The 15,106-nt window shown below is 30.8% G+C and overlaps 2 protein-coding genes across 2 annotated transcripts; one reads left to right on the top strand and one right to left on the bottom strand.

Moving 5' to 3' along the window:
- Positions 1-3,914: 3,914 nt before the first annotated feature.
- On the bottom strand, positions 3,915-7,181 carry LOC119609843 (ATP-dependent DNA helicase DDX11). Its single transcript, XM_037964815.1, has 3 exons — positions 5,209-7,181; positions 4,749-4,946; positions 3,915-4,682 (listed from the first exon to the last, which is right to left on the bottom strand). Exons 1-3 carry the CDS (start codon positions 7,033-7,035, stop codon positions 4,011-4,013), a joined length of 2,697 nt encoding a protein of 898 aa, XP_037820743.1. The 5' UTR covers positions 7,036-7,181; the 3' UTR covers positions 3,915-4,010.
- Positions 7,182-7,514: 333 nt separating this feature from the next.
- LOC119609839 (phospholipase A2 group XV-like) lies at positions 7,515-15,106 on the top strand. Its single transcript, XM_037964810.1, has 4 exons — positions 7,515-8,111; positions 12,569-12,937; positions 13,001-13,523; positions 14,660-15,106. Exons 1-4 carry the CDS (start codon positions 7,973-7,975, stop codon positions 14,877-14,879), a joined length of 1,251 nt encoding a protein of 416 aa, XP_037820738.1. The 5' UTR covers positions 7,515-7,972; the 3' UTR covers positions 14,880-15,106.

The following is a 15,106-nucleotide window of genomic DNA, read 5'->3' as shown; positions in this document are numbered from 1 at the left end:
CGTAAATAAAAAAATATTTTTCAATTTTTAGAGAAAAAATTGTTTTTATATGTACCATAAAAATAATTTGTTCTTAACTCAGCCATGAGGGATTGTGCTAAAATTTGGTTGAAAGACTTCTTTGGTATAACACTTATTTTTTTCATCGCTGTAGTCGTATTTTTAGTTTAGTCATAAGAGTAATAGTAATTTTCTGAAACGGACTTTATATGCGGATAGGGTCAATTATGAACTGATACTCGTAAAATTTTGTTTTGTAAAAACTTGTTTTCATCGAATTTCATCGCTATTTTCGTATTTTTAAATAAGGAATACTCGTATTTTAAATAAGTAAAACCTTTCCTGAAGGGATCCTTATACAGGGACTATGATCAGTTATAGATCAATCCTTCTCAAATTCGGAATGAAGTATTATGTCACGCATCACATTCTGAAGATGGCTTTATATATGAAGGGTAGGTAAATTTCTAGTAAAATTTGGTAGACCTGTAGATTCTGTTTAATATACATCCTGTTTAGGTATAGAAACAAAAAAACGCTTTCATTTAAAACACATAGAACCTACAATTTCAAAATCATAGAACAGACAATATATTTAACAATTTCAAGAAAATTTAAAAAAATTAAATTAAAATTACTTAAAAAAAATAAGATTTTTTAAATATTTTATAATTTCCTACAAAAAAATATAAAGTTACTTTTAAATTTACTCACTAACTCGAAATTTTTTCGCGTCAAAAAGCACTTTTTAAAAGCACTAAAAACAGTGCTAAAAGCACTAAAAACAGTGCTAAAAGCACAATGCTGGATATTTTCAATTAGAAATCAAAGTCGCTTGAAAATAAATTAACGCCCTTAGAAGGTGGCGTATGCAAAATGTAAACAAAGAAGTAAAACGGATTTTGCACAAATTTGTTAAAGGATAATACAATTATTAATATTGAGAAAGCCAGTTTCTAAAAGTAGTTTTTGTTAAAATGCTTTTTAAATAAATAAATTATTAATAGTAGTTGTGTTAAAAATAAATAGTTTTATGTTATCAATTCATTGTGAATAATTGCATTTATTAGAATTGTAATAGATTTTTGTTTTTTTTTAGTAACAGATGACAGCAGAGCAACAATAAATACAAAAACAACAAGTCTTGCATTGTCAAAATCAGTCTGTTATTATTGTTACAAAATAATTCTTCAAATTAAACAAATAAATTAATTAAATAAATTATTTTTATTAGTTTGAAAATTAAAAAAAAAAAATTGATTTTTCAAGAAATATCGAAGCATAAAAATTAAAAATAAAATTATAAAATAATTATAAACACATAAAAAAATTTATTCTTAAAATTATAAAAAATAACTACATATGTATGTATATACAAAAGTATAAAAAAAATCACAATACTCATAATTACATTCTACACACAATATAAATATAAAACAAGTTAGAGTGCTATATTCGGCTGAGCCGAATCTTAAATACCCTCCACCAGCAACTTTTGTATTAATAGGGGCAGGACCTAGTATGAGAGATATGACCAAATATAGACCGATCGTGAAAAATTTTTGAAATAGCATTAAGTGCTTTTTGCATTACAAAATAGTATTTATGAACAAAAATAGTATTTATTTATATCATTATTTGGTAATGAGTTATGTGCCTTTAAGTGTTTTTCTGAAAGGGAGCTATGATCAATTATGGATCGATAAGAAAACAATTTCACAGTAATATTTCTCTGTATATAAGCAATTTTTTTGCCAAACTTTATATGGATATCTTAATTTAGTAATGAGTTATGTGCGTTTAAGTGATTTTCGGGAGGGGACCTTGTATGAGAGCTATGACCAGTTATGGACCGATCGGAAAAAAAATTATCTGTAATATTTCTGTGCATATGAGTAATATTTGTACCATATGGGTATCTTAATTACGTAATGAGTTATGAGCGTATAAGTGATTTTCGGGAGGGAACCTTGTATGGGAGCTATGACCAATTATGGACCGATCGAAAAAAATTTTCACAGTAATATTTCTGTGCATTTTGGTAATACTTGTGCCAAATTTTATATTGATATCTTAATTTAGTAATGAGTTATGCGCGTTTAAGTGATTTTCGGGAGGGGACCTTGTATGGGAGCTATGATCTATTATGGACCGATCGGAAAAAATGTTCACAACAAAATTTCCGTGCATATGAGTAATATTTGTACCAAATTTTATATGGATATCATAATTTAGTTATGAGTTAAGCGCGTTTAAGTGATTTTCGGGAGGGGACCTTGTATGGGAGCTATGACCAATTATGGACCGATCGGAAAACAATTTCACAGTAATATTTCTGTGCATATGAGTAATACTTGTACCAAACCTTATATGGATATCTTAATTTAGTAATGTGTTATGCGCGTTTAAGTGATTTTCGAGAGGGGACCTTGTATGGGAGCTATGACCAATTATGGACCGATCGGAAAACAATTTCACAGTAATATTTCTATGCATATGTGCAATACTTGTACCAAATTTTATATGGATATCTGAATTTAGTAATGAGTTATGCGCGTTTAAGTGGTTTTCGGGAGGGGACCTTGTATGGGAGCTATGATCAATTATGGACCGATCGGAAAAAAATTTCACAACAAAATTTCTGTGCATATGAGTAATATTTGTACCAAATTTTATATGGATATCTTAATTTAGTTATGAGTTAAGCGCGTTTAAGTGATTTTCGGGAGGGGACTTTTTATGGGAGCTATGACCAATTATGGACCGATCGGAAAAAAATTTCACAGTAATATTTCTATGCATATGAGCAATACTTATACCAAATTTTATATGGATATCTTAATTTAGTACTGAGTTATGCGCGTTTAAGTGATTTTCGGGAGGGGACCTTGTATGGGAGCTATGACCAATTATGGACCGATCGGAAAAAAACTTTCTCAGTAATATTTCTGTGCATATGAGTAATATTTGTACCAAATTTTATATGGATATCTTAATTTAGTTATGAGTTAAGCGCGTTTAAGTGATTTTCGGGAGGGGACCTTGTATGGGAGCTATGATCTATTATGGACCGATCGGAAAAAAATTTCACAACTAAATTTCCGTGCATATGAGTAATATTTGTACCAAATTTTATATGGATATCATAATTTAGTTATGAGTTAAGCGCGTTTAAGTGATTTTCGGGAGGGGACCTTGTATGGGAGCTATGACCAATTATGGGCCGATCGGAAAAAAAATTCACAGTAATATTTCTATGCATATGGGCAATACTTGTGCCAAATTTTGTATGGATATCTTAATTTAGTAATGAGTTATGCGCGTTTAAGTGATTTTCGGGAGGGGACCTTGTATGGGAGCTATGTCCAATTATGGACCGATCCATAAAATTTTTCCTCTGAAAGAATTCTATTGATATAAGATTTTAATTTGTAAAATTTTGTGAAGATATCGACATTGTGGCGGAAGTTATTAACAAAAAAGCCATTTTCCGGGAATATGTACTTTTGTATGGGAGGTATATGAAATTGTGGACCGATTCCGGCAATTTTCAGCAGGGATCAAGATCTTGTGCAGAAACGAATGTGTGGTGATTTCCATGGAATTATCTTGCATAGTTTTCGAGAAAACTACATCAGAATGTGTAAAAAATGCTTATTTTTTTCCGAGGTTGTTTTAAATTTTGATTCATAACTTTTCCCGGTGTGAACCGATTTTGCCCATTTGCAATACCAAACAACTTAGGAAAATGAAGAACATTTTGGGTGAATTTGGTTAAGCTCTATTGCTTCGTTTTATCGTGAGCGTGTTTTACACAGACAGACGGACAGACGGACATAGCTAAATCGACTCAGAATTTGATAAGGACCCAGAATATATATACTTTGTTGGGTCTCAGATGAATATTTCTTGGTGTTACACACGGAATGACAAAGTTATATATACCCTCTATCACCACTGATGGTGGTGGAGGGTATAAAAATAAAAAACGTGATAAAAAATTAATACATTCACACCTTCTTTTGCTTAAAAAATTTTGCTGTGCCTCCCTGGACTTGACCATATGTGGTGGCAACTTTTAAATGTCTCGATATCCATTGCGGCAATTTACGCTGAATATTCTCACGAGCATAACGTTCATCTAACAAGTAAACACAAGCATAATCACGTATATGACGTACCGAACGACCAATACATTGATTAACCGCTTTCATACAAAGATTCTCATAATATTCTGAACCGGAACCCGGACCCAAAGTAGTGTCTAAATAGGACATGCGTTCTTGTAACTCAGGAGAATTACGATTAGGATATGGCATGCCTACAACTATAACGCCACGCCCCAGATCATCGGCAAAGTTGAGGCCCTCACTTAGTTTGGCTCCCACTACACTTAGCAGTAAAGCACCTCCTTGATTGTGCTTGATAGCTTTAGCGTAATCGTTTAATAGTTGCTCTACCGTTTGGCCAGTGGCCGTACTACTTCCAGAACCACTATCATTGCTCGTGATGTTTCTGGGTTCTCTAAAGACACGTTTCTTATTGGAAATTCTTTGTAATACACCCGACTTTTGTAGCTGACCGTAAACTATATCCAAATAATCATATGAGGGTAGAAAACATACCAAGCCAGCTGGTACTACATTGCACAGATTTTCAAGAACTGTGCATAAATCGGAAAGCTATAATATGAAAAGAGAATGATAAAATTTTATATAAATTGAGTTAATGATTATACAATTAGTTACCATTTCATTAGATGATCGCTGGGCATAGTTAAAGCACAAGTTTTTACCTCTGGGTCCTTTTGTTACCACAAATGGTAGAACGGCATCATCGGGCACAACGTGATCATAAAAACGTAACTGTACACGTTCAGGGCAAGAGTTAAAAAGTTGTTCAGTTAATTCGGCTGTGGGTTGCATAGTGCCACCAGCAACTATGATCTGAAAGAATTATTAATTTCTTTAGCAAAGTTATATTAACTCTGTGCTAAATTACTTTAGAAAAGTTGCTTTGACTCCATGCTATAGAAATGTAGCTTTGAATTTAAAAAAGTTTTCAATATAAAAGTTGCTTTGATTGGAAGTTCTTTCGATTGCAAACAGGTTTCTTTAGAGTTTCTTTTTGATCCCATTTTCTGAGTATATTTTTATTGAGAATAATGTAGTGCCTCTAGTTATCTTAAACAAAAAAAAATTCACTTACCGCTCTTGCTTCCTTAACAATATCCTGAAAGTGGCCACCTGGATTTAGCAGAATATATTTAAAACTTGTTTGAGATTCAAAATTTTTAACAGATTCATCAGCAATATTTATTAAGATTCTACCATCATCTGATTTTTCACACAAAGACTCCAAAAATGCTAATAGTGGTCGAATAGGTGAGGTTATGGGGTAAACATTTTTATCCTTTACCATAGGATGTTGCTCCGTATTTGTGTCCAACTCTTCCAGTTTATTTTTTGAAGTTTTCTGCTGTTTTTCCGTATGATCTTTTTGTAGACGTTGTAAAAGACCTATAGCTGCTGATTTGCCACTCGGAGGAGGTTGATTTTCATTAGGATTTGGTTGGGCAGCCAAACGTTTAGCAAAACCCTGCAGTTTTTGAGCAAAACGTGAATTTTCACAAAATTGCAGCAGTTGATAAAGATCTATGTTAAAGAAGTCTCCCTCAGACATTAGTTCATAGGTGCAAAGCATGCGAAAGGAGTTAGAGCTATCTTTGCAACTAGGAGATTTGAGAAGTTTTATCAATCTTTTTATGACAAACAACAATTGATTTATAGACAGCAAATTGGAGGAATTAAAACGCGAGGCATACTTCATTTTATAGGCTAATATCTGTTGATGGGCAGTTTGTAATTGCTGTAAACTCAGTTCACAGCTGTGCATTTGTGATATAGTGTCCAAGAGATTGTGAGCTTCATCTATTATCACTATGGAACCCTTAAGATCAATGCCACTTTGTTGACGAGTGCGTTGATGCAGTAATAGTTGATAAGGCAGCATAATTATTTGAGCCAATTGTGTGGCATTTCTGGCGGCATAATAAGGACAAGCCTGTAGCTGTTCTCCCTCAGTAACTAGATCCTCTATATCTAAAATATCCCCTAAGGATAGATCAGTTAAATCCTGTACTAAAGCTGGAGTTTTAAATTCACATTTTGTTATTGCATTTAGTCCAGCTTTTGATTGAGTTATGCGAGCTTTTTTCTGTACACAACCATCCGTATGACAGGCAGTGGTTTTGGCATTTGTTTTGGACTCTTTGGCCATGTCCAAACATTTCTCATTAATTAGGGCGGTATTATTTAGTTTGCGCAATTGTTTGTGTATACACAACTGTTGACGAGAAGCCAATGAAACACAACGTACGCGTTCACCATATTTTGTACGTTTTATTTCCCTTACCACCTGGGCCAATTGGGTATGAGTACGACTGCAGAAAAAGATTTGTACATCACGATACTTTTCACGTTTTTCGTTGGGGAACAAATGTTCGTCATTATCTGCGGTAAACGAATCATCTAGTAAAATATTGACTTCCTCCGCTACATCTGCGGCTTCAGATTCCTTTTGTTTGTTTAGTGTAATGCTTTTGGTACGCTTTTGTTTCAATACTTTTTGTTTACTTTTAATTTCATTCAATTTCTCCTCATACTCATCCAATAGCTTCTGCATATCCTTTAATTCTAATAGTTCCTGACGTTGCTGTGATGTTTTGGAATGCATCGATAGCCAATCCGTTACTTCTTGAGATTCCTTTTCTAATTTTAATACTTCCTTTTGTACTTCAGACAAACGTTGCAAAAGTTCTTTTCTTACCAACTGCTCATGATCCTCCAACCATTTAAGAGCTGCACATGTAAGTGTTAAGGACTTGCCCGTACCTGTAGGACTTTCAAATATACCAATTTCTTTATTTTCCAATACTTTATACAATTCCTGCATCAATTCTTGTTGTATAGTATAAGGAGCAAAGGGAAAGTTGAAATCCGTGGGACAGGTTAATACTGTTTTAGGTGAATACATCTTGATGAGGTTTAATTAATACTAATAAGGGTTTTCAGGAACTATTTTAACATAATTTGATGGATATTTTTAAATTAAAACATTTTAATTAAAAAACAAGTAAAAAAGAAATCAAATTGATCTTGAGCAACAAAAAATATGTATAATAGAAAAAGGTAAACAAAAAGGCGCCTAAAATCAGTGTTAGCAACATGTAAAACAATTAAAGAAATTAACGATGAAAATAAACAACGTACGAAAAAAATCACTGCTTTAATAAAATTCAATTAAGTCAATATTTTTTATTAAAGATAAAGCAGCAAATGATCCGAAAACTATATTAAATTGGTAGATTTTTAATTGCATTTAAATGTTAGATTTTTAATTGCATTTAAATAAAAATACTTTTTAAAATATAATAAGTGATGCTATATTTAGTTATATATAGTATCTGCAACACCCTGTACTAATTTGTAATAGATTAACTAACCTAAAAATAACTTCTGTAGACAGCTGTTTTTCAGCAGTTGTTTTTTATTATTCTCAGCAGCAAGTTCATCAAAATTGTTATTGTTTTTTACTTCCCTATTAAAAAAACAACCATCAATGTAGTATTATTGATAAAAAAGTTGTTTTTAATCGTATTCAAGCAACGCAAATAAACAATTAATGTGCAACAACAACTAAACAATAATAGCAAAATAAAAATTCAGTGCGAAAATAAACAAGAACAAAATATTTCTTTGTTTGGTAGTGAAAAAAAAAATAAAAACTGAACTACAAAAACTGTTTTTGGTAATAGAAGAAAATAGACACCTTAAAAACGGCGGGAATTTCAGTATAATTATATTTGTGGAACACTTCCATTGTTTATAGCATTTATATTATTAAAAATAGCAACAAATTATTGATCTCTTAAATTTGTCTGTTCACTTGTGTGTTTGTGTAACACAAAAGTATGCGACAGATTCTTTTTTTACTTTTTATCCTTTTAACAATATTTCATGTTGGTCAAGGCTTCTGGCCGTTTTCGCGTAAAAAATCTGCTGCTTCCATTACGCCCAGAGAAGAAAAACGCTTGTCACCGGTGATATTTGGTAAGTGTTTTTATATATGTATATATATTTTTTTATTAGTATACATATTTAATTAGTTGGTGTTAAAGTTTAACAATTATCATTGAATCATCGTTTCTTTTTAAAAGCTATAAAATTTTATTTTTGGTTTAACATTTGTTCATTTTATATTTGTGTTTACTAATACCCTACATCTGCATAGTGGGTGGTATAATGTGTTTCATGTTAAAAAAACATTCTTTGGGAATATTACTATAATTTTAATAAATCTCTAAGATTAAGATAGGCTTGTATCAATATAAAATGTAAGCAATTAATACTTACTAATTAAAACTTTAATTTTATAACAACTGTATTATTGAGTTCTAGTTTAGATTTACTATAGTTATAGTTCAGTTCTTGTTCAGTTCTAGTTCAGTTCTAGTTGTGTTCTAGTTCAATTCTAGTTCAGTTCTAGTTCAGTTCTAGTTCATTTCTAGTTCAGTTCTAGTTCAGTTCTAGTTCAGTTCTAGTTTACTTTTAATTCAGTTCTAGTTCAGTTCTAGTTCAATTCTAGTTCAGTTCTAGTTCAGTTCAGTTCACTTTTAATTCAGTTCTAATTCAGTTCTAGTTCAGTTCTAGTTCAATTCTAGTTCAGTTCTAGTTCAGTTCTAGTTCAATTCTAGTTCAGTTCTAATTCAGTTCTAGTTCAGTTCTAGTTCAGTTCTGGTTCAGTTCTGGTTCAGTTCTAGTTCAGTTCTAGTTCAGTTCTAGTTCAGTTCTAGTTCAGTTCTAGTTCAGTTCTAGATCAGTTCTAGTTCAGTTCTAGTTCAGTTCTAGTTCAGTTCTAGTTCAGTTCTAGTTCAGTTCTAGTTCAGTTCTAGTTCAGATCTAGTTCAGTTCTAGTTCAGTTCTAGTTCAGTTCTAGTTCAGTTCTAGTTCAGTTCTAGTTCAGTTCTAGTTCAGTTCTAGTTCAGTTCTAGTTCAGTTCTAGTTCAGTTCTAGTTCGGTTTTAGTTCAGTTCTAGTTCAGTTCTAGTTCAGTTCTAGTTCAGATCTAGTTCAGTTCTAGTTCAGTTCTAGTTCAGTTCTAGTTCAGTTCTAGTTCAGTTCTAGTTCAGTTCTAGTTCAGTTCTAGTTCAGTTCTAGTTCAGTTCTAGTTCAGTTCTAGTTCAGTTCTAGTTCAGTTCTAGTTCAGTTCTAGTTCAGTTCTAGTTCAGTTCTAGTTCAGTTCTAGTTCAGTTCTAGTTCAGTTCTAGTTCAGTTCTAGTTCAGTTCTAGTTCAGTTCTAGTTCAGTTCTAGTTCAGTTCTAGTTCAGTTCTAGTTCAGTTCTAGTTCAGTTCTAGTTCAGTTCTAGTTCAGTTCTAGTTCAGTTCTAGTTCAGTTCTAGTTCAGTTCTAGTTCAGTTCTAGTTTAGTTCTAGTTCAGTTCTAGTTCAGTTCTAGTTCAGTTCTAGTTGATTTCAGTTCAGTTCCAATTATATTAAAATGGTAGAGGGTATACTATTGTCAGATTAAACGATCATAATCTCTTACTTATTTTTTGCTTTTGTTCATTTTATTGTAGTACATATTTAATTAAATATTAATGTTGTTATCTCCGTGCATTCATAAAGGGCCTGTCCATCATAATGTGCATCGAATTTCATTGAATCATAATTTTAAATTAAATTTATTTTTGTCGTATGTTATATTTTTATCTTTGTTTTGTGAGAAGGTCTGTTCCTGTTTATGTTTGTTCTAGTTTATATTTTTGCATGTGCTTATTTATCATTTGGTGTCATGATTCATATTTATTTAAATAATTAAAGTTTTTTACGACTATTGGATTACAGACTGTCGCTCCAAACTGTTTTCTATAGGAAACTGTAGTCCTGTATGCATAAAGATAATAATCGTTTATTTTAGGTTTATTACAGACATTTTCTGATAATTTTCGAAGTCATTTGTGTAGTGTCGAAATTCAAAATATTAAAAGATACATGTTATTAAACCTCCACTAAAATTGGAAAATAATTATAAATTTATACCGAACTACAAACTCAAAATCTTCAAGCTATAGGGAAATATTCTTTTATTTCATTATAGATAGATTTTTATTAGATTTCAAGCTCACTTTTCAATGTGAATCACACATATATTTATTGTATATAACCATGATTATAAATTTGATTAAATAAAGTGTATAAAGAATCATCATTTATAGAAAATAAATATCAAGAACTATGTAAATTATTTACTTTTTTTATTATAATAAATGAACAAGGCAAAATTGTAATTCAATAGCGTTTAAAATTAATAATTTTATAAGTTTTCTTATATGTATTTTTTTCTCTTATCAGTTTGTAAAAATATATACATATTTTCATTTTACATGATCATTAACGATTTATAGCATTTGTTATTAATAATGTAATATGAAAAAAAAAAAACATCTTACCGCTAAAATACCATTTCTTGTTGTTATTATTTAGATAAGAAATACATTTGTATTTTAGAGCTTAATAAAGTTACCTCAAAACTATTTTTTAAACAGCTGTAAATTCAGTTAGACAATCCTCATACGGTTATTTATAGAAAACTTTGTTTTTAAATATTTTTGTATAGAAAACTCTTTTTTTCAGTTTCTATTAGACTATTGTGTCGTCGAATAGTTTTTTATAGACAACAATGTTTTTAAAAACTTTGTCTTTGACTAGTTTTCTAAAGAAAATTTAGTATTTTTCTATAAAAACTCTCTCTCTCTCTCTCTCTCTCTCTTAACAGTTTTCTATAGATAACTCTATTTAAAGTATTTTCTTTAAAAAAAGGTAGTATTTTACAAGTTTTATATGGAAAACTCTCTTCCAAAAATATTCTCCATAAAAAATAGTCTCTTCTAAAAGAAAACTTTTCTCATTTCTATAAAAAACTTTCTCTTTTTCCAGTTTTCTCTTGAAATCCCTATCTTTGAACTGTTTATATAGAATACTCTCTCCTCGAATAGTTTTCTATAGATAACTCTGTCTTCGAATAGTTTCCTATAAAGTTTCCTTTAGATAACATTGTATTCGAAAAATTTTCTTCAGAAAATTCGAAAAATATGAAGCACACGCTTCGATTTTTCTAAAGAAAAATCTTACTTTAAACAGTTTTAAAAAGAAAATTCTAATAAAAACTTTTTTTCGAATAGATTTCCAAAATGAATTTTCTCTTCGAACAATTTTCTAAAAAAAACTCGAACAGTTTTCTAAAAAAAAGTCTCTCTTCAAACAGTTTTCTAGAGAAAATTCCTTCTTCGAACTGTTTTCTACAAGAAAACTCTGTCTTCGAACAGTATTCTAAAGAAAACTGTCTTAGAATAGTTTTCTACAAGAAAACTCTCTCTTCGAACAGTATCCTAAAGAAAACTCTGTCTTCGAACAGTTTTCTAAAGAAAAGTTTATTAAGGAAGTTTTTCCATTTAACAGTTTCCAAAATAAAATGCTCTTCTAACAGCTTTCCAAACTCAGTTTGAGAAAATTCTTTCTTCGTTTTCTAAAGAAAACTCTCTCTTCGAACTGTTTTTTAAAGAAAACTCTCTTCGAACAGTTTTCTTGAGAAAATTCTTTCTTCGAACAGTTTTCTACAAGAAAACTCTCTCTTCGAACAGTATCCTAAAGAAAACTCTGTCTTAAAACAGTTTTCTACAAGAAAACTCTCTCTTCGAACATTATCCTAAAGAAAACTCTGTCTTCGAACATTATTCTAAAAAAAAACTCTGTCTTCAAACAGTTTTCAAAAGAAAAGTTTATTAAGAAAGTTCTTCCATCTAACAGTTTGCAAAATAAAACGCTCTTCTAACAACTTTCCAAAATAAACTCTCAAAAGAAAATTTTTTTGGCAAAGTTTTCTAAAGAAATCTTGCAAAACTTTGTTGTCGAAAAGTTTTGTAAAGAAACCTCTTTTCTTCGAACAATTTTCTAAAGAAGATTCTTTACTCTAACAGTTTTCTAAAGAAAGGTTCTTCCTCTAAAATTTTCTAAAGAACATTCTTTCTTTGAACAGTTTTATAAAGATTTTCTTTTAATTGAGTTGTTCCTAGAAAACTCTGTCTGTCAACTGTTTCCTATAGAAAATTCTGTCTTCAAACAGTTTTCTATATAAAACAGGTTTTATAGAAAATTTGTCTTCTAGCTGTTTTCGAACATTTATCTACAGCTTTCGTATTCTAATTGCCAAATCTTTATAAGTTTTTTTTTCATGTTGTGATCGTTTTTTAATGTTTTTATTTTCGAAATTGCGTTTTTGGAGTTTAAGTTTATTTTTCAGTTTTTAAAAAAGTGCACAGTAATATATGAATGTTTTTGTTTGCCATAAGTGTATAATCATAAAAAAAATAATAAATAATAACAATAACAATAACCATTAAGCATGTAAAAAACTAACCATTTAACATCAATAACACAATCCATCAAAATTAAAAATATAAAAAAAAAATAAGATAACAGCAAGTTAATAATTGAAAATATTTCCCTAAAGTTCCCGGTGATGGTGGGAGTCAAGTAGATGCTAGACTAAATAAATCATCATCCCCTATATGGTGTGCCAGTAAATCGGATTGGTTTAATCTATGGCTTAATTTGGAACTAATAGTCATACCAGCTGTCTATTGTTGGGTTGATAATGTTAAATTGTATTATGACAATATAACACGTACAACTCATAATACACCTGGTGTAGAGATACGTATACCCGGTTGGGGTAATCCTGAGGTAGTAGAATGGATAGATCCTACACATAACAAGGCTGGTGCTTATTTCAAGGATATTGCCAATATGCTGGTGGATATGGGCTATGAGAGAAGAAAAAATCTGCATGGAGCTCCTTATGATTTTCGCAAAGCGCCAAGTAAGTTTCTTAAGTTACCAGCTACATAGAAATGTTAATGATTTCTTTGCCTTAAAATCACAGATGAACATAAACAATTCTTTATTGATTTAAAGAAGCTAGTTGAAGATACCTATGAGGCTAATTACCAAACACCGGTTACCTTTATAACCCATAGCATGGGTAGTCCCATGACATTGGTTTTTCTAAGACAACAAACCCTTGAATGGAAAGATAAATATATAGCAAGACAAATAAGTTTGGCCGGTGCTTGGGCTGGTAGTATAAAAGCTTTAAAAGTTTTTGCTATGGGTGATGATCTCGATTCGTTTTTCCTTAGTGGTAAAATTTTAAAAGCTGAACAAATTACTAATCCCTCATCGGCCTGGCTTTTGCCGTCTCCTCTATTTTGGAAAAGTTCTGAAGTTTTAGTAGAAACACCTTCACGTGTTTATACTATGGCACAAATGCAGGAATTTTTCAATGATATTGGCTATCCGACTGCGTGGGAAATGCGTAAAGATACCTTGCCATATACTATCAACTTTAGTCCTCCAGGTGTTGAGCTGCATTGTCTTTATGGTGATGGTTTGGATACGGTAGAGAGGTAAGGGAGTTTGTACATTAGTTAAAGCGAATTCTTTGCTCGAGAAGTTTTTCAAAAGCAATCACCAGTTTTTTAAGGAAAACATTTTCTTCGAACAGTTTTCTAAAGAAAACACAGTCTTCGATCAGTTAAACAAAATTCTTTCCCCGAAAAGTTTTCTTAAGAGAACGATTTGAAAGATATTCTAAACAAACTCTTCCTTCGAACAGTTTTCTAAAAAAAACCTTTCTTCTAATAGTATTCTAAAGAAAACTTTCTTAGAACAGTTTCCTAAAAAAAAACTCTTTCATCGAACAGTTTTCTAAACACTTCTTCGAACAATTTTGAAAAGAAAACTCTTTTTTCGAACAGTTTTCTTTAGGAAACTCTTTCTTCTATCCATTTTCTAAAGAAAACTCTTTATTCAAACAGTTTTCTAAAGACCACTCATTCTACGAACAATTTTATAAAGAAAATTCTCTCATCGAACTGTTTTCTAAAGAAAACTCTTCCTACGAACAGTTTTCTAATGAGAACTTCTTCTTAGAACTGTTTTGTAATGAGAACTTCGTCTTCGAAAAGCTTTCTGAAGAAAACTTTATCTTCGAACAGTTTCCTAAAGAAAACTATTACGTTCACGTCTTTAGAAAACTCTTGCTTTTTATAAACAAAATTCTCTCATCGAACTGTTTTCTAAAGAAAACTCTTTCTTCAAACTGTTTCTAAAGAAAATTCTTTCTTCGAACAGTTTTCTAAAGAAAACTCTTTCTACGAACAGTTTTCTAATGAGAACTTCTACTACGAACTGTTTTCTAATGAGAACTTCGTCTTCGAACAGTTTTCTAAAGAAAACGTTATCTTCGAAGAGTTTCCTAAAGAAAACTATTTTTTCGAACAGATTTCTAAAGGAAACGTTATCTTCGAAGTGTTTTCTTTCTCTGATAAGTTTTGTAAAGAAAACTCTTTTTTCGATCAGTTTTCTAAAGAAAACTTTGAACAGTTTTAGAAAAAAAAAACTTTGTCTTCGAACAGTTTTCTATAGAAAATTCTTTCTTTAAACAATTTCGAACAGTTTGTTTAAGAAAACTCCTTCTTCAAACAGTTTATCTGCAAACAACATTTATTAATTTAAATTTATTTTATTTTTTTCCTATAAGATTACGCTACAAAAAAGATGACGTTACCGATGATACACCCAAACTAATAATGGGTATTGGAGATGGCACCGTTAATAGACGTTCCCTGCAAGCATGTCATCACTGGGCTGGTTATCAAACTTCGAATATATCAACATTAGCTTTAAGTGGTGTCGATCATATGGGTATTCTAATCAATCAAGATGTTTTGAATTATATTAAAAATGTTTTGAAATTATAGACTTTATGGTAAAAAAAAAATGAACAAAAGCACTCAGACACAAATTTTGTAATATTTAGTTTTTCTTTTATATTTAGTAGTAAATTTATGTGACTAATTTACCTAACGGTGATGTATAGTTGTAACGCTGTATGTTGTAAAGTTTTCAGATTAGTTTTGATTTCGTTTAGATAACACTACAATAACAAATCATCAGTTGTGAATTGGAAAAAATAGTCTGATCTGTT

Source organism: Lucilia sericata, unplaced genomic scaffold (assembly GCF_015586225.1).
Source record: "Lucilia sericata isolate MDLA Ls3-8-SP2 unplaced genomic scaffold, ASM1558622v1 Contig001066F_arrow, whole genome shotgun sequence".
In the NCBI taxonomy this organism is placed as follows: domain Eukaryota; kingdom Metazoa; phylum Arthropoda; class Insecta; order Diptera; family Calliphoridae; genus Lucilia; species Lucilia sericata.
Note: the sequence above shows the minus strand (reverse complement) of the source record. Positions and strands in the feature narration are given on the sequence as shown.

What these genes read in the sequence shown, in the direction of transcription:
- LOC119609843 (XM_037964815.1), bottom strand. Translation starts at nt 7,035, where the DNA reads ATGTATTCACCTAAAACAGTATTAACCTGTCCCACGGATTTCAACTTT. An exon ending in TTGTTAAGGAAGCAAGAGCG is followed by an intron (nt 4,947 to 5,208) that starts GTAAGTGAATTT and finishes TAATTCTTTCAG; the next exon opens with ATCATAGTTGCTGGTGGCAC. An exon ending in AGCGATCATCTAATGAAATG is followed by an intron (nt 4,683 to 4,748) that starts GTAACTAATTGT and finishes TTCATATTATAG; the next exon opens with CTTTCCGATTTATGCACAGT.
- LOC119609839 (XM_037964810.1), top strand. Translation starts at nt 7,973, where the DNA reads ATGCGACAGATTCTTTTTTTACTTTTTATCCTTTTAACAATATTTCAT. An exon ending in CTTGTCACCGGTGATATTTG is followed by an intron (nt 8,112 to 12,568) that starts GTAAGTGTTTTT and finishes ATTTCCCTAAAG; the next exon opens with TTCCCGGTGATGGTGGGAGT. An exon ending in GGTTTGGATACGGTAGAGAG is followed by an intron (nt 13,524 to 14,659) that starts GTAAGGGAGTTT and finishes TTTTCCTATAAG; the next exon opens with ATTACGCTACAAAAAAGATG.